The 26,835-nt window shown below is 43.0% G+C and overlaps 1 protein-coding gene across 1 annotated transcript in view; it reads left to right on the forward strand.

Moving 5' to 3' along the window:
• The window catches only part of LOC118390771 (ephrin type-B receptor 1-like), a 210,446-nt gene that overhangs the window by 133,178 nt on the left and 50,433 nt on the right, over positions 1-26,835 (forward strand). The window contains exons 6-9 of the mRNA XM_035781482.1: positions 13,220-13,344; positions 20,631-20,793; positions 25,921-26,029; positions 26,192-26,256. Of these exons, the coding sequence (XP_035637375.1) occupies positions 13,220-13,344; positions 20,631-20,793; positions 25,921-26,029; positions 26,192-26,256 (462 nt within the window). The remainder of the gene's footprint in view (positions 1-13,219; positions 13,345-20,630; positions 20,794-25,920; positions 26,030-26,191; positions 26,257-26,835) is intronic.

The raw sequence follows: 26,835 nt of genomic DNA on the forward strand, positions 1-26,835 counted from the left end.
CTTGGGGTCGGATGAAGAGCAGTCGTATGCCGAGCAGTTACCATACCAAGCGGCGATGCAACCAGACAGAATGCTCTCAACAGTGCAGCTGTAGAACCTTTTGAGGATCTGAGGTCTCATACCAAATCTTTTCAGCCTCCTGAGGGGGAATAGGCATTGTCGTGACCTCTTCAAGACTGTCTTGGTGTGTTTGGATCATGATAGGTCCTTCGTGATGTGGACACCAAGGAACTTCAAGTTCTCAATCCGCTCCACTCCAGCCCTGTAGATGTCAATGGGGGCATGCTTGGCCCACATTTTCCTGTAGTCCACAATCAGCTCCTTTGTCTTGCTCACATTGAGGTCAGGTCTCTCTATAGGTGGTCTCATCATTTGTGATCAGGCATACCACCTTCGTGTCGTCTGCAATCTTAATGGAGTTGGAGTCATGTGTGTCCACACAGTCAGGAGGGGAGTACAGGAGGGTCAGCATGGCGGTTGTGTTGCTGCCTACCCTCACCACCTGGGGGCAGCCTGTGAGGAAGTCCAAGATCCAGTTGTAGAGGGAGGTGTTCAGTCCAAGGACCCTCAGCTTAGTGATGACCTTGGAGGGCACTATGGTGTTGAATGCTGAGCTGTAGTCAATGAACAGCATTCTCACGAAGGTGTTCCTTTTGTCCAGGTAGGAAAGGGCAGTGTGGAGGGCAATAGAGATTGTGTCACCTGTGGATCTGTTGGTGCGGTATGTGATTTGGAATGGGTTCAGGGATTCTGGGATGATGGTGTTGATGTGAGACATGACCAGCCTTTCAAAGCATTTAATGGCTAATTGACATCATTTGAGTTAATTGGCAGTCTACCTGTGGATGTATTTCAAGGCCTACCTTCAAACTCAGTACTTCTTTGCTTGACATCATGGGAAAATCAAAAGAAATCAGCCAAGACCTCAGAAAAAAAAGTTGGAGACCTCTACAAGTCTGGTTCATCCTTGGGATGAATTTCCAAATGCCTGAAGGTACCACGTTCATCTGTACAAACAATGGTACGCAAGTATAAACACCATGGGACCATGCAGCCGTCATACCGCTCCTAGAGATGAACGTACTTTGGTGCAAAAAGTGCAAATCAATTCCAGAACAACAGCAAATTACCTTGGGAAGATGCTGGAGGTAACGGGTACAAAATTATCTATATCCACAGTAAAATGAGTTCTATTTTGACATAACATGAAAGGCTACTCAGCAAGGAAGAAGCCACTGCTCCAAACCCTCCATAAAAAAGCCAGACTACGGATTGCAACTGCACATGGGGACAAAGATCGTACTTTTTGTAGAAATGTCTTCTGGTCTGATGAAACAAAAATATAACTATTTTGCCGTAATGACCATCATTATGTTTGGAGGAAAAAGGGGGATGCTTGCAAGCTGAAGACACCATCCCAACCGTGAAGCACGGGGGTGGCAGCATCATGTTGTGGGGGTGCTTTTTCTGCAGAAAAATTATGTGGATATATTGAAGCAACATCTTAAGACATCAGCCAGGAAGTTAAAGCTTGCTCACAAATGGGTCTTCCAAATGGACAATGACCCCAAACATACTTCCAAAGTTGTGGCAAAATGGCTTAAGGACAACAAAGTCAAGGTATTGGAGTGGCCATCACAAAGCCCTGACCTCAATCCTATAGAACATTTGTGGTCAGAACTGAAAAAGTGTGTGCTACCAAGGAGGCCTACAAACCTGACTCAGTTACACCAGCTCTGTCACGAGGAATGGGCCGAAATTCACCCAACTTATTGTGGGAAGCTTGTGGAAGGCTACCTGAAACGTTTGACCCAAGTTAAACAATTTATAGGCTATGCTACCAAATACTAATTGAGTGTATGTAAACTTCAGACCCACTGGGAATGTGATGAAAGAAATAAAAGCTGAAATAAATAATTCTCTCTACTATTATTCTGACATTTCACATTCTTAAAATAAAGTGGTGCTCCTAACTGACCTAAGACAGGGAATTTACTACTACTAGGATTAAATGTCAGGATTTGTGAAAAACTAGTTTGAATTTATTTGGCTAAGGTGTACGTAAACTTCCGACTTCAACTGTAGGTATTACAGACTGGGTCAGGGAGAAGTTGAAAATGTCAGTAAGACACTTGCCAGCTGGTTAGAGCATGCCCTGTGTACACATCCTGGTAATCCATCTGGTCCTGTGGCCTTGTGAATGTTTATAGGTCTTACTCACATCGGGTACGGAGAGCGTGATCACACAGTCGTCCGGAACAGCTAGTGCTCTCATGCACGGTTCAGTGTTGCTTGCCTCAAAGCGAGCATAGACTGCATTTAGCTTGTCTGGTATGCTCACGTTACTGGGCAGCTCACGGCTGGATTTCCCTTTGTAATCCATGATAGTTTGCAAGCCCTGCCACATCCAAGAAGCATCACAGTCATTGTAGTAGGATTCGATTTTAGTCCTGTATTGATGCTTTGCCTGTTTGATGCTTTGTCAGAGTGTGAAGCTGGATTTCTTATTAGCTTCCGGATTAGTGTCCCGCTCCTTGAAAGCGGCGGCTCTAGCCTTTAACTCAGTGCGGATGTTGCCTGTAATCCATGGCTTCTGGTTGGGATATGTACAGTGCCTTGCGAAAGTATTCGGCCCCCTTGAACTTTGCGACCTTTTGCCTGAAATGCCTGAAATGTGGCAAAAGGTCGCAAAGTTCAAGGGGGCCGAATACTTTCGCAAGGCACTGTATGTACGATCACTGTGGGTACGACGTCGTAGAGGCACTTATTAATGAAGCCGGTGACTGATATTCTCCTCAATGCCATCAGCTGAGTCCTGGAACATATTCCAGTGTGTGCTAGCGAAGCAGTCCTGTAGCTTAGGATTCACTTCATCGGACCACTTCTGCATTGAGTGCATCACTGGTACTTCCTGTTTGAGTTTTTGCTTGTAAGCAGGAATCAGGATGATATAGTTATGGTCAGATTTGCCAAATGGAGGCCTTTGTATGCAACGCTGTGTGTGGAGTAAAGGTGATCTATAGTTTTTTTCCCCTCTAGTTGCACATGTGACATGCTGGTAAAAATGAGGTAAAACAGATTTCAGTTTTCCTGCATTAAAGTCCCTGGCCACTAGGAGTGCCGCCTCTGGATGTGCATTTTCTTGTTAAATTATGGCCTTATACAGTTCGTTGGGTGCAGCCTTAGTGCCAGGATCGATTTGTGGTGGTGAATAGACATCTACGGAGAATATAGATGAAAACGCTCTTGATAAATAGTGTGGTCTACAGCTTATCTTGAGGTACTCTGTCTCAGGCGAGCAAAACCTCAAGACTTCTTTAATATTAGAGATTGTGCACCAGCTGTTGTTGACAAAGAAACATACACCACCCCCCTGATCTTACTGGAGGCTGCTGTTCTTTCTTGCCGATGCATGGAAAACCCAGCTATCTGTATATTATCCATGTCCTTGTTCTTCCACTACTCAATGAAATATAGGAAATTACAGTTTTTAATGTCCCATTGATAGGATAGTCTTGAACGGAGCTCATCCAGTTTATTCTTCAGTGATTTCACGTTTAGTAGAACGGACGGTAAGGGCGGACTATCCACTTGCTGATGCAGTCTCACCATGCATCTGGATCTTCGACCTCTGTAACGACGTCTCCTCTTCATACAAATGACGGAGTATTGGACCTGGTCCGGGAGGAGCAGTACTGTATATCCTTTGCGTCCAACACATTAAAGAAAAATACTTGTCCAGTTCAAGGTGAGTAATCGCTGTTCTGATGCCCTGAAGCTCTTTTCGGTCATAAGAAACATTATGTACAAAAAAAAAAGAAAGCTCCCCAAAAACACACAAAATAGCATAATTGGTCAGGAACCTGTAAAAGAAGGAAGCTTGTACAGAATAAAAATATTCCAAAACATGCATCTTGTTTGCAACAAGGCACTAAAGTAGAACTGCTACAAATGTGGCAAAGAAATTAACTCTATGTCCTGAATGCAAAGTGTTATGTTTGGGGCAAATCCAACACAACATATCACTGAGTACCACTCTTCATATTTTCAAGCATGGTGGTGGCTGCTTGTCATCGGCAAGTACTAGAGAGTTATTTAGGATAAAACTAAACAGAACAGAGCTAAGTACAGGCAGAATCCTAGAGTAAACCCTGGTTCAGTTTGCTTTCCACCAGACACTGGCAGACAAATTCACCTTTCAGCAGGAGAAAAACCTAAAATGCAAGGTCAAATATATACAAGTTGCTTACCAAGACAACATAGAATATTCCTGAGTGGCCTAGTTACTGTTTTGACTTAAATCATCTTGAAAATATATGTCAAAACTTGAAAATGGCTGTCCTACAATGGTCAACAACCAACTAACAGATTTTTTTAAAGAATAATGTGCCAACATTGTAGTATGCAGGTGTGAAAAGCTCTTAGAGACTCACAGATGTAATCGCTGCCAAATGTGATTCTATTGACTCAGGGGTGTGAATACTTATGTAAATTAGATATTTCATTTTCAATAAATGAGCAAAAATGTAAAATATGTTTTCACTTTGTCATTATGGGGTATTATGTGTACATCGGTAAGAAAGAAAATCTATTTATCCATTTTGAATTCAGGCTGTAACACAACACAATGTACAATAAGTTAAGTGGAATGAATACTTTCTGAACATTGGCTTGTAGAAACAATATTCAAGTAGACAGATTTAATGCCTGGCCAAAATGGAACGTTCTCGTTTGATAGCTTCACATTAGAGGAAAGCGGGGGAAATGAGAACGTAAATGGCCTTTATTACCTAGTAGACTTAATAGACCCCATCATCAAGCTTGACAAGTTAAGTGCTCGACTTGACAGATGGATATAGATTAATAAAGAAATAAATAGATACACCAAATAGCCAATGCCATTGTCTTTTGTAAAAACGGCTGCAGTGGTAATGCGTAAGTAGCTTTTAATTTCACTTCAGAAAAGTGGTCAGAGCCATTGTGTTGTTGCCAGGTAATTGGGCCATTTCAGCTGTCCCTGAGAAGGAGTTTATGTCATGGCTCTGTAGGAAAAAAATCTGTCATGTTTAGAATAAAAGAAGGAGTTGAGAGGCAATGGAGGAGATGGGATTTTTAGCTAGTTACCTTAAAGCTAGAATCCTTCGTTGCTACATCCATTTTTGGATGTAAATATTTATGATATAAACCCATTGATTCTTGAAGAATATAACTTATAAATGCCTCATGAGCTTAGTTCAACTGCCATACCCCATCAGAACTGAAAATATAAGCTTGTTTTACTACAAAGTGTAAATATCTTAAGTGTATACAAACACTGTATAGCCTTTCTCCAGCCCCATCCCTTAGCTTTTTAGCGAAACAGCGGGAGGGACCGCGGGGCGAACACTTTGTTACTGTTTCAATGAAGGATTCTAGCTGAATGAGTTGGCTAGATCAGCGTTATTAAACCGGGGGTCTGTGGACCCCTAGCACTACTGCTGGGGGTCAGCAAAAAAATTAAATACTTGATAAGACAAGACGTGGATTTTGTGATGGGGGTCCCTGGGTCACCGGTTTGCCTGGGAGGGGGCAAGAAAAGGTTGGAAGACCCCTGGGCTATATTGAAAGGGTAATGGTGTGAGTGTACACCACTGTCCTTTTAACGGAGTCACAGGGGATGGGAGGTTGGTTCAAATAGTGCCCCCCCCCCCGACAGTTCAGAGTAAAGGGAATCTCTGTTGAGGAGAGAGTTAGTTGTGGTTCAGTGAAGGGGCCATTAGACCTTATTCAGGCTGGAGTGACAGAGCTGACAGGAACCCTGATTGATGCACCGCTCTGTAACTCCTCTCCTCTCAGACACAGTGGTGTGTGTTCTCATGCATACCCGATTTACCACCAACCAAAGACCAGCTTACTTATTAGAACCATTCAGTTAAATGTAAAAGATGATATTACATATTATTTTACCATTGCCTTTTACGGTTTATGCATTCTCAACTGTAGTCTGAGGAAGTCTTTAGGAGAGTGGGTCAGTGGGAGCCATGAATTCAATGAATTAAAACAGAGGTGCAGATTGAATGGCATGAAATAAATCAGCTAATGTGGGCAACATATTAACATGTACACTCCAAGGTCTGCGTACTCTTCTAGAACTGTGGCAGAGTAACTGACACTAGCGGATGATAGAAGCTCACAGAGAACAGTGCCAAACCCTCTACTCTGGCAAGACTCTGGGGCTCCACACTCAAACCCCAAACTCTTCTCATGCTGGCATGGGGGGGTGTGTCAGGCACTGGAGCCCAGTGGAGGCTTCTCTCCAGCCCATGACAGTGTGTGCTCAGGGGAATGGTTCTTACACACACATGTAAAACATGTCTACTGTTCCATGGGCAGTAGGATATGTCTGGCCAGAAGTTGCATTAGTCCACATAAAGGGATCCATGTTAACTGGAGCCTCTCATAAAGACCAGTAAACCGTGTCAATTTGTAGAGAGATACTTGGTTCTTTGTTCCATCAGTGGGCACTTTGAGAGTATTTGGATCCATCAGACAGACTATTGAATTCCCAAGCCGGAAATTTGTCATAGCTCTTGCCGTGTCTTTGGTTATGCCGGATTAAGTGATATGACATGCTATTCTATAAAATCCTTTCTCTGTAATTAATATTACCTGATTGAGCTAATCATGTAAATGTAATTAACTAGAAAGTCGGGGCCCCATGGAATAATATTTATAGAGCTGTTATCTTCCGAATAAACGCTTAAAGACCTAGTAATATTTGACATCAATAGAAGTCAATATTAATCTCATCTTAAAGTTGTAAATTCTTGGCTAACAAGTTGAATCAGCAATACAAAATTGGGTTTAATTATTTATTTACTAAATTCCTAACTAATCACACAGAATTACATATACACAGAATGAATCATACCTTGATTACAAATTAAGTCATAAAGGAAAACGTCCCTAGCATACGGAACAGATATGACAGCTGGTTATACAAAGAAAAGGGGTCTGGGTTTGAGTGAAAGAGCGGGAAGACTGAAGAACAAAGGGAGAAGCTATGTCTCTATCAGGCCGTAGGCAGCTACTCTATCGTAAATACAGAATCTTATGCATTCTAAATTACCGCCCATTTGGAGAAGGAAAATGCAATAAATATTTACTCTGAGCTGCGCTTCGGTAGGTTGGTCGTAGATGCTGTGTTGGCCAACAGATCTTCCTGTCCTCTGAAGAATGTCTCTGATGGTAAATTGGATACGTTGTAGTAACGTCATTGTGTGGTAGACGGGATACTCTGTCTGTTCTTTCCTAGCCCACGTTTGCAGCTGCTGTTGCAAACTCAACTGCTAGGAGGTATCACTTCTGTAGTGAATAAGAGTTCTAAGTTAATACCATTCTCAACCAAAGCTCACCCTGGGGCTGGCTTCGTTCTGTAGTTATCTGAATCCTTCTGACATCGGACCGTCATCCTAATGTACCCGGAACAGGAGGTTACATTTTTGTCAAGGGCTTATATAGTGGCGGGAGAAGGGTGTGTTTCATAGTTTACAGCCCATGTCTCTTCACAGGGGCGGGCCACTGATTGAGGAGACCTCTAACCTTTGAAAACCCAAATCTCTCATTTGGAAGCTAAAATTACATTTAATCTTTTCACCAATAATTTTATATTTAAACATTTGAATTGCACAACAATTCCATGTGAATCTGATAACTATAATGTGTAGACTTTCCCAGACACAGTTTAGGTCGTCCTGTCATCAGTCATAATGTCTCAGATGACAACAGAACTGACATCATATTAGTACCAACGCATATTTTCAACTGGTTCTATTACCGAAATATGGTTCCTTTCCCCCCACTTGTTTGATGTTCCCAGACTCTCTGTTTAACAAAGGCTATTCAAGAGTCCCTCTGTAGAGTCAGAGAGAGAGGGAAGGGAGAAAGGTATTTATGGGGGGGGTCATAAACCTTACCCACAGGCCAACGTCATGACACTCTTTCACAAACTGTACTAATCGTTGAACAGCTTCAGACGCTTACTTATAGACACGGCTTGCTGCAGTAGTAAGACTGCATTTAAATTTCTCATGGAATATATTTTCCTGCCGTTTTGAATCTGTGAAGATTAAAAATCACTACATCAGCCAGTCCCACCCTCCATGTCACCAGTATTTTGTAGAGTCATAGGGGTCTGTCCTTTCTTACCACAGCTCATTCACCCATGACACCATTAGCAGCATACCACCCTGCATCCCACTGCTGGCTTGCCTCTGAAGCTTAGCAGGGTTAGTCCTGGTCAGTCTGAATGGGAGATCAGATGCTGCTGGAAGTGGTGTTGGAGGGCCTGTGGGAAGAATTCTTTCTTCTGGTCTAAAAAAATATCCCAATGCTCCAGGGCAGTGATTGGGGACATTGCGCTTGTAGTGGGCTGTCTTTCGGATGGGACGTTAAACGGGTATCCTGGCTCTGTGGTCACTAAAAGATCCCATGGCACTTATCATAAGAATAGGTGTGTTGACCCTGGTGTCCTGGCTAAATTTCCAATCTGGCCCTCATCCCATCATGGCCACCTAATCATCCCCAGCTTTCAATTGGCTCATTCATTCCCCCTCCTCTCCCCTGTAACTATTCTCCAGGTCGTTGCTGTAAATTAAAATGTGTTCTCAGTCAATTTACCTGTTAAAATAAGGGTAATTAAAAAATAAATTAGATGAGACAGGAAAGGCTTGCAGTGACTGTATTCTTTGGAACCGTATACACATGAGTATACACCTCAAGAAAATACAGAATAACATCAAGGTACAAGTGTAGCTACAGTAGCCACTGGCAGTTAGCTATATGTAATATCTTAACACAGAAAGCCATACTCTTGTGTTTTGGTCAGTTTGTCTCCTGTGCCCTATAAGGACATTTGGAAATTGCATCTGAACCAACATCTGGTAAATAAGAAAACAAGAAACAGATGGAAATATTGCACTAGGTGAGATAACAGGGTATCTGTCTCTGTGTGAGGGATCCCTGATGCTCCACTCTGAGTAGAGGCATTATCTAGAGCTATAAAACGTTCACCCAGAGCGAGAAAACGAGCGAGAACAAGTGAGAGAGAGGGACAGACAGAACAATGCAAACAGAAAGAAAAGGCAGAGAAAGAAGGAGAAAATATTTTTTGTAGTACAACCGAAATACTTTTATTTCATGTAGCTTGAATCCAAATTGGTGAAGGAAACAGGGTCATCATCAATATTACATTAAATGTTGGCTGTAATGATACTTTCCTAATGAAGAAGTCTATTTGACAAAAAGGTAACATTGCTTTATCTGATATATATGTGCCTTGCGAAAGTATTCGGCCCCCTTGAACTTTGCGACCTTTTGCCACATTTCAGGCTTCAAACATAAAGATATAAAACTGTATTTTTTTTGTGAAGAATCAACAACAAGTGGGACACAATCATGAAGTGGAACAACATTTCTTGGATATTTCAAACCTTTTTAACAAATCAAAAACTGAAAAATTGGGCGTGCAAAATTATTCAGCCCCTTTACTTTCAGTGCAGCAAACTCTCTCCAGAAGTTCAGTGAGGATCTCTGAATGATCCAATGTTGACCTAAATGACTAATGATGATAAATACAATCCACCTGTGTGTAATCAAGTCTCCGTATAAATGCACCTGCACTGTGATAGTCTCAGAGGTCCGTTAAAAGCGCAGAGAACATCATGAAGAACAAGGAACACACCAGGCAGGTCCGAGATACTGTTGTGAAGAAGTTAAAAGCCGGATTTGGATACAAAAAGATTTCCCAAGCTTTAAACATCCCAAGGAGCACTGTGCAAGCGATAATATTGAAATGGAAGGAGTATCAGACCACTGCAAATCTACCAAGAACTGGCCGTCCTTCTAAACTTTCAGCTCATACAAGGAGAAGACTGATCAGAGATGCAGCCAAGAGGCCCATGATCACTCTGGATGAACAGCAGAGAACTACAGCTGAGGTGGGAGACTCTGTCCATAGGACAACAATCAGTCGTATATTGCACAAATCTGGCCTTTATGGAAGAGTGGCAAGAAGAAAGCCATTTCTTAAAGATATCCATAAAAAGTGTTGTTTAAAGTTTGCCACAAGCCACCTGGGAGACACACCAAACATGTGGAAGAAGGTGCTCTGGTCAGATGAAACCAAAATTGAACTTTTTGGCAACAATGCAAAACATTATGTTTGGCGTAAAAGCAACACAGCTCATCACCCTGAACACACCATCCCCACTGTCAAACATGGTGGTGGCAGCATCATGGTTTGGGCCTGCTTTTCTTCAGCAGGGACAGGGAAGATGGTTCAAATTGATGGGAAGATGGATGGAGTCAAATACAGGACCATTCTGGAAGAAAACCTGATGGAGTCTGCAAAAGACCTGAGACTGGGACGGAGATGGGTCTTCCAACAAGACAATGATCCAAAACATAAAGCAAAATCTACAATGGAATGGTTCAAAAATAAACATATCCAGGTTTTAGAATGGCCAAGCCAAAGTCCAGACCTGAATCCAATCGAGAATCTGTGGAAAGAACTGAAAACTGCTGTTCACAAATGCTCTTCATCCAACCTCACTGAGCTCGAGCTGTTTTGCAAGGAGGAATGGGAAAACATTTCAGTCTCTCGATGTGCAAATCTGATAGAGACATACCCCAAGCGACTTACAGCTGTAATCGCAGAAAAAGGTGGCGCTACAAAGTATTAACTTAAGGGGGCTGAATAATTTTGCACGCCCAATTTCTTTCAGTTTTTGATTTGTTAAAAAAGTTTGAAATATCCAATAAATGTCGTTCCACTTCATGATTGTGTCCCACTTGTTGTTGATTCTTCTCAAAAAAATACAGTTTTATATCTTTATGTTTGAAGCCTGAAATGTGGCAAAAGGTTGCAAAGTTCAAGGGGGCCGAATACTTTCTCAAGGCACTGTATGTGAAGAATCACTGTAGTTTTCCTCCAACAAGCTCTGCCTTATTCTTGTGGGAAACAGTGTTGGAATATGGAGATCCTGCTTCATCCTTTAGGTGTCCTGTGGGACATTCTTACCTTGTGGGGAATGCGGGTGTTCAGGAGATTGGAACACTGACAGTTTTACCACCCTTATCTTGCTTGTTCAAATCCTCCTCTACACGTTTCTCTCCTTGTAAATCCACACACATCTTGGAGACATAAAAAGAACAACACGCTGAGGCAAGCCTTTTGAGAGCTCTGCTAGTTTACTTCAGCCAATAAAAATTGATCGGTTACAGGAAGCCCAATATTTCAAAAATTATGATGAAGACATCAATGTCAGTGTAGTAACTTAGCATCGGCCTCACTCAGTGTCATTGTTTATGGAGATTTTGGAGTCCTTTTTTAAAAATCCAGGGCAACATCGTATTCAATCAGAAAAATAACATGCATTGTCAATAATAGCAGAAAACTATTGAATTTCACGGCTTGCCAGTGGAGGTTGAGGCAGTTAACAGCAGTTGAAAGAGCAACAACCCAGACGCATGTCTTTTTATGTGAGGGATGCGTCACCACACTTAGTAGAGGAAATGTGAGTTTTTAAATATGTAACTCAGACAGCCATAATTCTGAGCTGAGCATGAAGTCTAGTCTAGCGTGGCAGATTTACTTTCTTAGAGAACTAACAATGTTTTTTCTTCCTCTCTGACTTGGCTCCTAATTCACTTAGCCTAGTGCCAGCCACAGTTAGAGAGGATGGGCAACACAGATACACACACACACACACACACACACACACACACACACACACACACACACACACACACACACACACACACACACACACACACACACACACACACAAACGTTTGTTTTACTCTCCTTGAGGGGACCAAACAATTGACTCCCATTCAAAATCCTATTTTCCTTAACCTAAACCAAACCCTACCTTGACCCTAAACCTCAAACCCTAATTGTAACCCTAAACCTAACCCCTAAGCCTAAAATAGCATTTTTCCTTGTGGGGACCGGCAAATGTAGTTCACTCACTCACTCACTCACTCACTCACTCACTCACTCACTCACTCACTCACTCACTCACTCACTCACTCACTCACTCACTCACTCACTCACCACTCACTCACTCACTCACTCACTCACTCACTCACTCACTCACTCACACTTGTCAAAATAATAGGGTTTGGCCTGATTCGTTCACCCCTCACCATAAACCCTGTAGGCTCCAAAAATATATAACATTTGTGTTAGGGAGATTCCATTCCACTTAGCTAGAGTTTCACTCACTTAAACATAGCTTCATATCTCATAGTCCAAAAACCAAATCCGCAAATGAAATTAAATAAAAAATGAATTGAATAGATTAAAAAGCAGGCCCTTTGAGGCAAGGAAAGCAGCACATTTGAAACAGTCTGAATGATAGGAAGTGCTGGGGGCCTGTAGACTGCTGCCTCACTGCTAGCCAGGCTCAGCGTATTGATAACGCGGTGCAAAGCTGGAGCAGTGGTGCGTGAAAGAGAGCCAGAGAGCCTCCTCTCGCTGACTGATGACTATCCCCTCCCCTCTTTTAGCCAGAGCAGCAGTGCACAGACAACCGCTTAACATGACCAACATCTCTCCCTGCTGCTGCTACAGTAAGGATGCTCAGTCACATAGAATTGCCGGGATGTAAGACATTCATACAAACAGATACACCATTAGAATCTACGGGGGTAATATCCTACACTCCTCCCTCCATCCCTGATCGAGGGCTTGCTGTGGTGCCCTCCACCCTCCGTGGGTTAAGATGATGGGTTGTTGGAGATGGTGGCCTGGGGGATTGTGGTGGTAGCAGAGAGAGAGGGAGGAAATTGAATGGGCTGAATGGGTTTAATTCATAAAACATGTTATGGGCATTTCAACTTTATTGCTGTCTGTAAGGGGAAAGGAGGGCTGCAAATAAAATGTGCTATAAGGTGAGCTCAGTTCGATGCCATAGTATTTATATTACAACAATTCTATGACCAAGGATACCTCAGTACTGCTTAACGGAATGGTATGACGTCTGTAGTGTTTCCCAAGAGATTTGAAAGCCATTCAATTAAATGAGACTCTTCAGTCAAGCATGTTTTTTCATACAGTTTCAGCACAGAAGGCCTTTATTTCATAACATTGATCAAACATGTAGGATGGTTGCAATACTAAAGAGTAAGGAAGCATCCATACAGGTGACATTGCCCCATCTGTCTGTTCCCTTAGCTCCTTCCATGGTTCCCATCATGCACCAGGTCAGCTCCACCATGAAGAGCTTCACATTGTCATGGCCACAACCTGAGCAGCCCAATGGAATCATCCTGGACTATGAACTGAGGTACTATGAAAAGGTAAGACAACATTTTAATAATTAATGTCTGTAATAAGAACTAAAATACACGAGCAGATCATTATGTCCACCAGAGGCATCTCTTTTACGTTCAATGGAAAGACACCCAGAAGGTTGTCTCTATTGGGGGAATCTTCTGGGCGGGTATTGGTCTACCAAGCTTGCTAGGAATATTAGCCTTTATGCCTTTATCATTTCAACCATGGGACTAAATATTCATGTGTTATTATACTTGACACGTTTACTCTAATTTTATTGTACCCTCTGATTTTTGAGTCATTCCCCTCGTTACCTTGGAGAGTGTGCATCCGAGAATGCATTTGCAACCTTGATAATTATCCATTAATTGCCTTTAACCAGCGTCTTCTTTGGATGAGCACAGAGCACTGGGTTGCTAGGATACTGGCGTGCTTGGACCTATTTTGTGTGAAAGGTGTCCTCTCAGTCTGGGTCTTTCGCCAACCCTGTCTGACCTGTGGCTCCTCCACACAGCCTCCCCCTGAGTAGAGGCAGCACACATAGCCTTTCAACTCTATATCATTAGGTAGTAAATATGCAGCTTCCCCCATGCTTAGAGAGGGCTGCCCTGTGGTCTCGCTAACCTTCTATCCACTCCATTGCCCTCACCTCCCTCTGTCTCTCTCAGCTTCCTCTTTCTCTCACTCTGTTTTACACTGTTTTTTCATTGTTGTTTCCATTTCCTTTTCATTGCCTCTCTCTGCCTGCTGCACCTCTACAGTCTTCTGTCAGTATCCTTCTCTGGCTCTCGTCTTTTCCTCTCTGATATAATATGGTCATACCTATGGAGTTCATGGATACGATGTCACTTGTGGTTTCTATTGAAAAGGCTGCGTTGACAGCACTGTACACTCATAAAGCCTGCATTTACTGTATATTAACCAACATAATGCAGTCAAATGTGCTCTTTCAGAGAGTTTGGTCAAAACCCTCTCTGTCATCTGATGACTTAGTTGTTTTCCTGGTCAATCAGTGAAAGTTTGTTATTAATAAGCACTTCATATGTCCAGTTCTGAGAGTATGAGAAGATGGAGGCTAGCTGGCCTATTTAACCTCAGTTGTTGAATCTTGTTATGTTCATACAAATATTTACACGTTAAGTTTGCTGAAAATAAACGCAGTTGACAGTGAGATGACCTTTCTATTTTTGCTGAGTTTACTTCACAAGGGCACCATTTGAATGCAAACTTTATTTTTTTATCAAAATGTTTTTTGGGGGATGTGAACTTTAATTTGCCTTAATAACAAATGTATATGTCATTTGTAAATACAAATAAAATTGTTAAATTACGGGCCTAGCTGGTTTAGCCATGGGAAAAGGCTGCTTCCCACTAGCCATGATTGGACATGCCGAGAGATGAGTTCGGATTGGTCTGCCATGTAGAGTATGATAGCTAAGGAGATGGAGAAAATTCTGGCATTTTATTGCAAATATGCAGACGGAGTCGACAAGAGAACACAGAAGGCTCCGAATTACATCTTCAAACTAAGAGCAACCATGGCATCCATGACAGAGAAGGAGAAATGTCCATCCATGTATATGGGTAAGAGAGTCGAGCTAGCAACATTTTCAGATATTACATGTTTCTAGTTTGTCAGAATGTGTACTGTTAGCTAGCTAGCTAACATTAGCTAGCTATCTAATGTTACGTGTATGATCGGTGTAGTAATATTATTCGTATCTCAGAGCCATTTGCATTGCTAGTTATAGCCTAATGTTAGCTAGCTAACATTGAACCTGGTTGGTTAGCTACCTGCAGGTTCATACAGGGTAGTAACATTATGAGTTGGGATTATGGTTCATTGTTTAGCTAGCTAGCTACATGTCTAAACAAAATACTCCACTATGCAAGTAACTATTTCAATATAATGTTTATGATGTCTCTGCGACAACTGTCGATAGAGGTAGTTGGTAAATTCACAGACTTTGGTCTTGAAATCTTTGGTTGTTTAGTACATGTGAATCCTTAAAGAGATGGGTGACGCTCAAGCTTAAAAGAGCGTGAATGATGCTGAATGGGTGTAGAAGAGCTCTCCAGTAGGTACCAAAACATTCAAGGGCCATTTTCTCAAAAGTGAGGTTACAAATCAACTTTCAAAGCAGAATTACTTTTGCATTGTTCCTGCTGATTGTCCACAGGACTACAAAAAGGTTATCCCAGTTGCCCATCCCTGGCTTGGGGGATGGGGGCAGGCACACAAATATAGACACAGACTGATGAAAACAACCCCGACCATTAAAAGTAAGAATGCTAAAATTGCTAGTTGTAATGCAACTTAGCCTGTTTAACCTGTTAAGTCTACCCCCTACTTTTTCGAACATTCTGTTAAAAATCGCACAACATTTCAGCGTCCTGCTACTCATGCCAGGAATATAGTATATGCATATGATTAGTATGTGTGGATAGAAAACACTCTGACGTTTCTAAAACTGGTTAAGTCACGGCTGTGACTATAACATAACGTGTGTTTCATCGAAAAGCGCAAGAAAAACTGATCACCAAAATCTGGAAAATATATCAATGCGCCACTTGCATGTATTGTCTATTGGAAAGCAAATTACATGGGGCTGAGATTGCAAGTCCTACAGCTTCCACACGATGTCGCCAGTCTTGTCAATTGCCTGGGCTTTGTTTCTTGGTCAAACGAGTGAGAGAGAGCCCATTCCTTCCGGTCTCCGACAGGATGTTTTGGATAAGAAATTTCGAAACATGATTTCAAGACGTTGAACTATTGAATACACATCGCCCTGTGATCAATTTGATAGGTATTAGTAAACGTTAATAATCTAAAGTTGGATTACAAAAGTATTTCGAAGTGTTTTGTGAAAGTTTATTGTCGACTTTTTTAATTTTAAAAAATGACGTTGCGTTTTAAAACTGTTTTTTCCTGGATCACACACTCTTCATAGATCGATATTTAGGGTATATATGGACCGATTTAATCGAAAAAAAGACCCAATAGTGATGTTTATGGGACATCTAGGAGTACCAACAAAGAAGATCGTCAAAGGTAATGAATGTTTTATATTTTATTTCTGCGTTTTGTGTAGCGCCGGCTATGCTAATTTACGTCCCCTTCAGGTATTTCAGGGTGTTGCATGCTATCAGATAATAGCTTCTCATACTTTCGCCGAAAAGCATTTTAAAAATCTGACTTGTTGGCTGGATTCACAACGAGTGTAGCTTTAATTCAGTACCCTGCATGTGTGTTTTAATGAACGTTTGAGTTTTAACGAGTGCTATTAGCATTTAGCGTAGCGCATTTGCATTTCCAGATGTCTAGATGGGACGCCTGGGTGTCGGGTCGACTTAAGAGGTTAACTGAACAAGTTCCACAGACATGTGACTAGCAGTAATTGAATAATGTGTCCCTGAACAAAGGGGAGGGGTTTGGCCACCAGCTGCATTAAGTACTGCAGTGCATCGCCTCCTCATGCACTGCACCAGATTCGCCAGTTATTGCTGTGAGATGTTACCCTCACCCTCACCCTCAGATCCAACAGGTCCCAGACGTGCTCAATGGGATTGAGATTCGGGCTCTTCGCTGGCCATGGCAGAACACTGACATTCCTGTCTTGCAGGAAATCACGCACGGAACGAGCAGTATGGCTGGTGGCATTGTCATGCTGGATGGTCATGTCAGGATGAGCCTGCAGGAAGGGTTCCACATGAGGGAGGAGGATGTCCTCCCTGTAATGCACAGCGTTGAGATTGCCTGCAATGACAACAAGCTCAGTCTGATGATGCTGTGACACACCGCCCCAGACCATGATGGACCCTTCACCTCCAAGTCAATCCCGCTCCAGAGTATAGGCCTCGGTGTAACACTCATTCCTTTGACGATAAACACAAATCCGACCGTCACCCCTGGTGTGACAAAACCGCGACTCCTCAGTGAAGAGCACTTTTTGCCAGTCCTGTCTGGTCCAGCGACAGTGGGTTTGTGCCCATAGGCGGCGATGTTTCCGGTGATGTCTGGTCAGGACCTGCCTTACAACAGGCCTACAAGCCCTCAGTCCAGCCTCTCTCGGCCTATTGCGTACAGTCTGAGCACTGATGGAGGGATTGTGCGATCCTGGTGTAACTCGCGCAGTTGTTGTTGCCATCCTGTACCTGTCCCGCAGGTGTGATGTTTGGGTTGTACCGATCCTGTGCAGGTGTTGTTACACGTGGTCTGCCACTGCGAGGACGATCAATTGTCCATCCTGTCTCCCTGTAGTGCTGTCTTAGGCATCTCACAGTACGGACATTGCAATTTATTGCCCTGGCCACATCTGCAGTCCTCATGCGTCCTTGTTGCATGCATGCAGATGAGCAGGGACTTGGGCGTATTTCTTTTGGTGTTTTTCAGAGTCAGTAGAAAGACACTTTAGTGTCCTAAGTTTTCACAACTGTGACCTTAATTGCCTACCGTCTGTAAGCTGTTAGTTTCTTAACGCCCATTCCACAGGTGCATGTTCAATAATTGTTTATGGTTCATTGAACAAGCATGGGTAAACAGTGCTTAAACCCTTTACAATGAAGATCTGTGGGGTTATTTGGGATTTTTATTAATAATCTTTGGAAGATAGGGTCCTGAAAGTGCTGTTTCTTTTTTTTGCTGAGTTTAGTTGTGCACAACATACACCTAGTTTCCTGAAACGAGTCACATTTTTCAATATAAAGACATACCTTTTTTCATCACAGCGGAAGTCAAAGGTTTGTTTGAGGTGGTTCTGTACTGTGTTTCATTTCAGGACTCCCACAGTGGTTACATAGACACAACATAGTGTTGAACAAACTCATTTCCTCAGAGAGACAATAGTATTATCGTGGAGATAGGGATAGGGATATTTACCTGGATCGCAGCTGTATTGCAAAGAAGAGATGAGGAGAATCAGAGTCCTCAGGGTGGAGAGTCATAAAAGATGGCCCCACACACATAACGGAAGGAGAATAATACATTCTACTATTACCCCAGGACCAGGTTACACTCCCACACAGAAAATAATGGAGAGAATTCTGGATCAAATTGCAGGAATACGAGTCTGAACGCTTTGTTCTATTTCCATACTTGTTTTATCTACCTGGTCTGCCTAATATGATGGCTTTATCACCTCTGTCTGGGCAACAGGAAAATGTGTCAGAGCTAAAAGTAAAGATGATTTAAAGTTCTTTTTGAAATCATGAAGTCATCAGAGTCCCACCACAGTGTATGATGCTTTGCGGTTTACTACATATCTTTCATACAAAAAAAACACAGCTCACGAATAGGGTTCATGCTTCATGAAATGTATAATTATGTATGGAGGGCCAGTATAACACGCTGTTTCTTGTCCTGCCACTCTCTTCCTAGTTTCACCTCCCCGTCCAGTATTTCTGTGTTTAATGCCAGTTACTCAGCTGCACTCTCCAGGGAATGTCTGGAGCCATGGGGTTGGTTTAGATTTGGGATCGGGCCTGGATTGCACCATTGGCCAATGAAAGCAGATATAAAATCTCTATTCTAGCGAAGGTCTTTTTCTTCCTCCTGCTCTGTGCAGACAATGTAGAAGAGGTGGGCTCCCGATGGGACAGCATACTGATAATGTCAGCACTCCCTGTCACAATATCCTATTATGTAATGCTCTACTCGGTCCAAGTACAAACCCCATTCCGCATTTTCTGCATGTGTGAGGAGAATTCCATTTGCTAGCCTTTGCTGAGGTCGTGGATTTCATCTTGGCCTTCTTGCTGAGCATCAAAGCTGGTGTGATGATAAGCAGTGAGAATATTGGCGTGATGGCAAGGTGGAGTCTGCAATTGAAATTGAAATGGCAAGGGCAACGAGGCATATTTCATCCGTCAGCTTTGACTGAAGTGCCACGGAACACTGCCAGGCTGAACACTGCTAGGCTGTTGAGAGTTAAGTCCACAGTCCCCCTCCGCAGCTCTGGGAGTCTCCACCCCTCACAAATCTTTAAGAAGGCCAGGCGGGGATAAGGCCAGAGGAGGATGGGTTGGGGCTTCAGAGGGATGGAATTGGGAGTGGTTGTAAAGGGCGGTTCACTGGGTATTTCTGGGGAAGAGAGATAAGTGGCCTTGGGCATTTAAGGAATTCCAGGCATTATAGAAAGTCCCATATCTAATTCTGCACAGGACCTTGTCATTTAGGCAGTGCATGCGCTGAGCGAGGAAGCAGCTATATTTCAGGGGTGAAGTTGCATCTAATTTCTGCTCAGTGTTTTTCTTCTGATAAAGGAAGGTCAGAGCCTCCATTAGCTGAGGAGTGTTACCTTCCTTCCTCTGTCTCTCTCTGTCTCTGTGGGTTGGCTGTTTTTGTGTGTCTGCTGTGTATGCACTTACTTTTCCTTGTATAAATTACCACCATGGAGGATACTTACAGTTTGTATGGTCCAGATACTAAAAATGTGTCCAGTCTTTATACAAACCAGAAGACCTAACCTGCCACATACCAAGTCACACATTCTCACTAAACACTTACTAAACACATGCTGAACATGTACATACACTCATGTGCTCAGTAAAAAGATCAGCATACAATCCACCTCTCACACAATATATGTTCTCCCTGTATCCCTTCACTCTGGTCTGAGGCGAAACTGAACACGTCTCACGGTTTTTCCACCTCCTGCTCTTGTTTGCTCTCATCCCTCCACAGAGGAAAGAGTCTGGAAGGAGAGAGAGGGATTAAAGCAAACAGAGAAAGAAAAGCAAATGCCATGAGCTCTCTAAGTACACACAATGCCAGTGAAAAGGTGTGTTGTGATGAGCCAACGATCTGAAAGGAGAGATGTGTGTGGTAACTCTGGTTGATGATTGATGATGGACACGTCTATGCATGGATTCTAAAACCCGGATCAGCTACCAATATGCTGCACATGGTGAAAGATCTAATATGGGGATGTTGTTTGGAACTCTTTTTTTCTCAACACCACACTCATTGCTCGATGTCCCTATTTCTGGTTTTATGTGGCCAAATTAAAAGAGTTATATAATGTGTGTATGTGAAAAGACTAATTCCCCTCTATGGCTGTATACAGATTACAACACTGGAGGCCAATGTGGATATCCACCATCCAGAATAATCTCATACACAAACATAAAGAGGAATAAGGGCCATTTTGTTATCTAAGCCCACAGGGCAGTATGTAGTGTGTATTAGGATTAGGGGTTGTCTCGAGTTGTTACTCCACTGCCTAAAGGCTGCAGGCCCAGTGTGATGAACAGATGTAATATCCTCTAACTCTCTTTCTCCTATTTTTCAATCTCTCTGTTATTGTTACAGGACCACACTGAGTTGAATTCAACCATGGTGCGGAGCCAGACCAACACTGCCCGTGTGGAGGGCCTGAGGCCAAGCATCATGTACGTGGTACAGGTCCGTGCCAGGACGGTGGCAGGCTTCGGCAAATACAGCAGCAAGCAGTGCTTCCAAACCCTGACAGATGGTATGCTGTGTGTGTGTGTGTGTGTGTGTGTGTGTGTGTGTGTGTGTGTGTGTGTGTGTGTGTGTGTGTGTGTGTGTGTGTGTGTGTGTGTGTGTGTGTGTGTGTGTGTGTGTGTGTCGTGTGTGTGTCGTGTGTGTGTCGTGTGTGTGTCGTGTGTGTGTGTGTCGTGTGTGTGAGTGACCACCATGCGGGTCTTTGTGTCTGTGGACTCGGTGTGGGAGTTTGGCTATAGTAATAACTTCAAACATTAACTATCATTACTGCAATACATTTGTATGTGTTGACGCAGAGCAGGTGGTGATTTAAAACAAATTTAAACAGATATTCCCTCGATATTAGGATTTATTTTTAATATACATATCCCAAAGTCATTGTCTGGATTAAAGTAGTTCCTACTAGAGCCATGAATCCGCAGTGCCTTCAGAAATTATTCACACCCCTTGACCTTTTCCACATATAGTTGTGTTATAAAGTGGGATTAAAATGGATTTAATTGTAATTTTTTTGTCAACGGTCTACACAAAATACTTTAATGTCAAAGTGGAATAATATTTCATCATCATTTTTTAAAAAAGGTGTCAAGTTGTTTGTTGATCTTTGCTAGACAGCCATTTTCAAGTCTTTTCAAGCTGATTTAAGTCAAAACTGTAACTACTGTAGGCCACTCAGGAACATTTAATGTCATCTTGGTAAGTAACTCAAGTGTAGATTTGAGTTTTAGCTTATTGTCCTGCTGAAATGTGAATTTGTCTCCCAGTGTCTGTTAGAAAGCAGACTGAACCAAGTTTACCTCTAGGATTTTGCCTGTGCTTAGCTCTATACCTTTTCTTTTTATAAAAAAACTCCCTCGTCCTTGCTGATGACAAGCATACCCATAACATGATGCAGCCACCACCATTCTTAAAAATATGAAAAGTGGTACTCAGTTATGTGTTGTGTTGGATTTGCTCCAAACATAATGCATTGTGTTCAGGACAAAAAGTTAATCTCTTTGACACATATTATGCAGTTTTACTTATTGCAAACAGGATGCATGTTTTGGAATATATATATTTTTTTGTACAGGCCTTCTTTTCACTCTGTCATTTAGGTTAGTATTGTGGAGTAACTACAATGTTGTTGTTTTATCCTATCACAGCCATTAAACTCTGTAACTGGTTTAAAATCACTTTTGACCTCATGGTGAAATCCTGGAGCAGATTCCTTCCTCTCTGTCAACTGAGTTAGGAAGGACTCCTGTATTTTTGTAGTGACTGGGTGTATTGATACACCATCCAAAGTTGAATAAATTCTCCATGCTCAAAGGGATATTCAATGTCTGCTTTTGTATAGTAGATGCAACTTATTATCTTTCTAATCGACCTGGCCTGGGTATCTTGGAAGGACATTGACCTCATCCCGTCAGTTGAGGATGCCTGGTCATTCTTTAAAAGTAACTTCCTCACCATTTTAGATAAGCATGCTTCGTTCAAAAAAATGCAGAACGAAGAACAGATATAGCCCTTGGTTCACTCCAGACCTGACTGCCCTCGACCAGCACAAAAACATCCTGTGGCGGACTGCAATAGCATCGAATTGTCCCCGCGATATGCAACTGTTCAGGGAAGTCAGGAACCAATACACGCAGTCAGTCAGGAAAGCTAAGGCCAGCTTCTTCAGGCAGAAATTTGCATCCTGTAGCTCCAACTCCAAAAAGTTCTGGGACACTGTGAAGTTCATGGAGAACAAGAGCACCTCCTCCCAGCTGCCCACTGCACTGAGGCTAGGTAACACGGTCACCACCGATAAATCCATGATTATGGAAAACTTCAACAAGCATTTCTCAACGGCTGGCCATGCCTTCCGCCTGGCTACTCCAACCTCGGCAAACAGCTCCCCCCCCCCGCAGCTACTCGCCCAAGCCTCTCCAGGTTCTCCTTTACCCAAATCCAGATAGCAGATGTTCTGAAAGAGCTGCAAAACCTGGACCCGTACAAATCAGCTGGGCTTGACAATCTGGACCCTCTATTTCTGAAACTATCCGCCGCCATTGTCGCAACCCCTATTACCAGCCTGTTCAACCTCTCTTTCATATCGTCTGAGATCCCCAAGGATTGGAAAGCTGCCGCAGTCATCCCCCTCTTCAAAGGGGGAGACACCCTGGACCCAAACTGTTACAGACCTATATCCATCCTGCCCTGCCTATCTAAGGTCTTCGAAAGCCAAGTCAACAAACAGGTCACTGACCATCTCGAATCCCACCGTACCTTCTCCGCTGTGCAATCTGGTTTCCGAGCCGGTCACGGGTGCACCTCAGCCAGTCGGCTGGCCCTCGCTACATATTCGTCGCCAGACCCACTGGCTCCAGGTCATCTACAAGTCCATGCTAGGTAAAGCTCCGCCTTATCTCAGTTCACTGGTCACGATGGCAACACCCACCCGTAGCACGCGCTCCAGCAGGTGTATCTCACTGATCATCCCGAAAGCCAACACCTCATTTGGCCGCCTTTCGTTCCAGTTCTCTGCTACCTGTGACTGGAACGAATTGCAAAAATCGCTGAAGTTGGAGACTTTTATCTCCCTCACCAACTTCAAACTTCTGCTATCTGAGCAGCTAACCGATCGCTGCAGCTGTACATAGTCTATCGGTAAATAGCCCACCCATTTTTACCTACCTCATCCCCATACTGTTTTTATTTATTTACTTTTCTGCTCTTTTGCACACCAATATCTCTACCTGTACATGACCATCTGATCATTTATCACTCCAGTGTTAATCTGCATAATTGTAATTATTCGCCTACCTCCTCATGCCTTTTGCACACAATGTATATAGACTCCCTTTTTTTCTACTGTGTTATTGACTTTAATTATTTACTCCATGTGTAGCTCTGTGTTGTCTGTTCACACTGCTATGCTTTATCTTGGCCAGGTCGCAGTTGCAAATGAGAACTTGTTCTCAACTAGCCTACCTGGTTAAATAAAGGTGAAATAAAAAAATAAATAAAAAAATCTGTCTTGTTAAGCACATTTTTACTCATGAAGTTATTTAGGCTTGCCATAACAAAGGGATTGACTACTTAGTGATTCAAGACAATTTAGCTTTTCATTTTGATTAATTTGTAAACATTTCTAAAAACATAATTCCACTTTGACATTATGGGGAATTGAGTGTAGATCAGTGCCAAAATCTAAATTGAATCCATTTTAAATTCAGGCTGTAACACAACGAAATGTGGAAAAGTCAAGGGGTGTGAATAAATTATGAAGGCACTGTAGAAAATAAATATATGGCTCTGACTAATTCCATTTGTTCGGGGAAATTGCTCATTTGAGGTGTTAGCCATAGTGAGTCTGCAGGTGGCACAGCTGCATGGCGTAGTGGAGGAAAGCAGCCAACAGAGAGCCCCTGCATGCTCACAGTGTGGTGTAGCTCGTTAAGGGATCTCTAGCAGCAGCGCCTGCCGAAGACTTGGGGTTGCAGAAGCATCCGTTCCCCCCCAAAACAGTTGAGTCATCAGTCTTAGAAAAGTTGTCTGGTCATGAGACTATAAAACTCTAAACCCAATAAAAAGTTGACAAAATAAAGCTTTTATGCAAATGTTGCACCAAAATAAGTCTAAAATATTTGTTATCACTAGGAGCTATTTTGAAAGCTTCCACAAAATGGTATAAACAATTATAACCCATATGAGAACCACAGAATATGAGAAAGGGTGCTGTTCATTCAAAACACAATATGAATGGTTATATACATGATATAGATAAATACTGGAGAATGTGTGATTCAGTTGGAAATGACAGAACAGCAACACATCCTTTTAATCCGATCTATACATATGAAGGTATGGTGTTTCTGTTTACTTTCTTATCTCTCCCTCTGACACGTGATAAAGCATTTGTGTAGATTAGCAGGCGTTCTTCTGACTCCTATTGAGTGTGTAAGGGGATTAGCTGTGTCCGGAAGCAATGTGTTACTCTGAGGGACTGTCTGTCTGCACAGATACTAGCCCACATGTCTATGTGTATCACAGTAGAGACACTTTTGACACTGTCCCAATACCATTTAACTACTGTTCCAATACTCATATTTCTCTTCTCTCTTCTCTCACCACTTTACTTTTCACACCTCTTCTCTGACCTCCTCTTTTACCTTCCCGTCAACTATCTCTATTTCTCTCCATTTCTCTCTCTGTCTCTCTCTGTCTCTCTCTCTGTCTCTCTCTCTGTCTCTCTCTCTCTCTCTCTCTCTCTCTCTCTCTCTCTCTCTCTCTCTCTCTCTCTCTCTCTCTCTCTCTCTCTCTCTCTCTCTCTCTCTCTCTCTCTGTCTCTCTCTCTGTCTCTCTCTCTCTCTGTCTCTCTCTCTCTGTCTCTCTCTCTTGCTCTCTGTCTCTGTCGCTGTCTCTCTCTCTGTCTCTGTCTCTCTCTCTCGCTCTCTGTCTCTGTCTCTGTCTCTGTCTCGCTCTCTGTCTCTGTCTCTGTCTCGCTCTCTGTCTCTGTCTCGCTCTCTGTCTCTGTCTCTCTCTCTGTCTCTGTCTCTCTCTCGCTCTCTGTCTCTCTCTCGCTCTCTGTCTCTCTCTCTCTCTCTCTCTCTCTCTCGCTCTCGCTCTCGCTCTCGCTCTCGCTCTCTGTCGCTGTCTCTGTCTCTGTCTCTGTCTCTCTGTCTCGCTCTCTGTCTCTCTCTCGCTCTCTGTCTCTCTCTCGCTCTCTGTCTCTCTCTCTGTCTCTCTCTCTGTCTCTCTCTCTTTCTCTCTCTCTCTCTCTCTCTCTCTCTCTCTCTCTCTCTCTCTCTCTCTCTCTCTCTCTCTCTCTCTCTCTCTCTCTCTCTCTCTCTCTCTCTGTCTCTCTCTGTCTCTCTCTGTCTCTGTCTCTGTCTGTCTCTCTCTCTCTCTCTCTCTGTCTCTCTATCTGTCTCTCTGTCTCTCTCTCTGTCTCTCTCACTCTCTGTCTCTCTCTCTGTCTCTCTGTCTCTCTCTCTGTCTCTGTCTCTCTGTCTCTGTCTGTCTCTGTCTCTCTGTCTCTCTCTCTCTCTCTCTCTCTCTCTGTCTCTCTCTGTCTCTCTCTCTCTGTCTCTGTCTCTCTCTCTCCCTGTCTCTCTCTCTCTCTCTCTGTCTCTCTCTGTCTTTCTCTCTCTCTCTGTTGTTGCAGATGAGTATAAATCGGAGCTGAGGGAGCAGCTGCCTTTGATTGCAGGCTCAGCGGCTGCAGGAGTGGTCTTCCTTGTATCATTGGTGGCCATCTCCATCGTCTGCAGCAGGTAACAACCACTTAGTCACTGCTCATATCTGGTGTTACCGGGAATATGATCAACAGTTATGCCTCCCAGGAATTAAATGTTAATATTACAAATGTTTAATACAGTGCCTTAATATTGTCAAATATGGTTACATAACTGTCTTTTGCTTATTCTTTGTTGCAGGAAGAGATCATACATGAAGGAGACTATATACAGTGACAAACTTCAGCACTACAGTACAGGCAGAGGTAAGCATAAAGCTCTCATCCCATCCCACACACACAACACACACCCCCACGGACCTTCCCACTCACACTCTCTTCTACCAGTGACTCCACCAGAAGCAACACACAACATCTGACTCCCATCATCCCAGTCGGGCCCTTATATAACATCCTGGCTATTTTGATAGATTTTCTATTTAAGACACAGCTCGTTACCTATCCTCCTTCATCCCTGCCTCCTTATTCCTCTCCGGTCCATACAGTGAGGGAAAAAAGTATTTGATCCCCTGCACCCATGAGAAGGTTACAACAGTTGGTGCGATTATTCGCAAATGGAAGAAACACAAAAGAACTGCCCATCTCTCTCGGCCTGGGGCTCCATGCAAGATCTCACCTCGTGGAGTTGCAACGATCATGAGAACGGTGAGGAATCAGCCCAGAACTACACGGGAGGATCTTGTCAATGATCTCAAGGCAGCTGGGACCATAGTCACCAATAAAACTGGTAACACACTACACCGTGAAGGACTGAAATCCTGCAGCGCCTGCAAGGTCCCCCTGCTCAAGAAAGCACATATACATGCCCGTCTGAAGTTTGCCAAT

Source organism: Oncorhynchus keta, chromosome 1 (assembly GCF_023373465.1).
Source record: "Oncorhynchus keta strain PuntledgeMale-10-30-2019 chromosome 1, Oket_V2, whole genome shotgun sequence".
In the NCBI taxonomy this organism is placed as follows: Eukaryota; Metazoa; Chordata; class Actinopteri; order Salmoniformes; family Salmonidae; genus Oncorhynchus; species Oncorhynchus keta.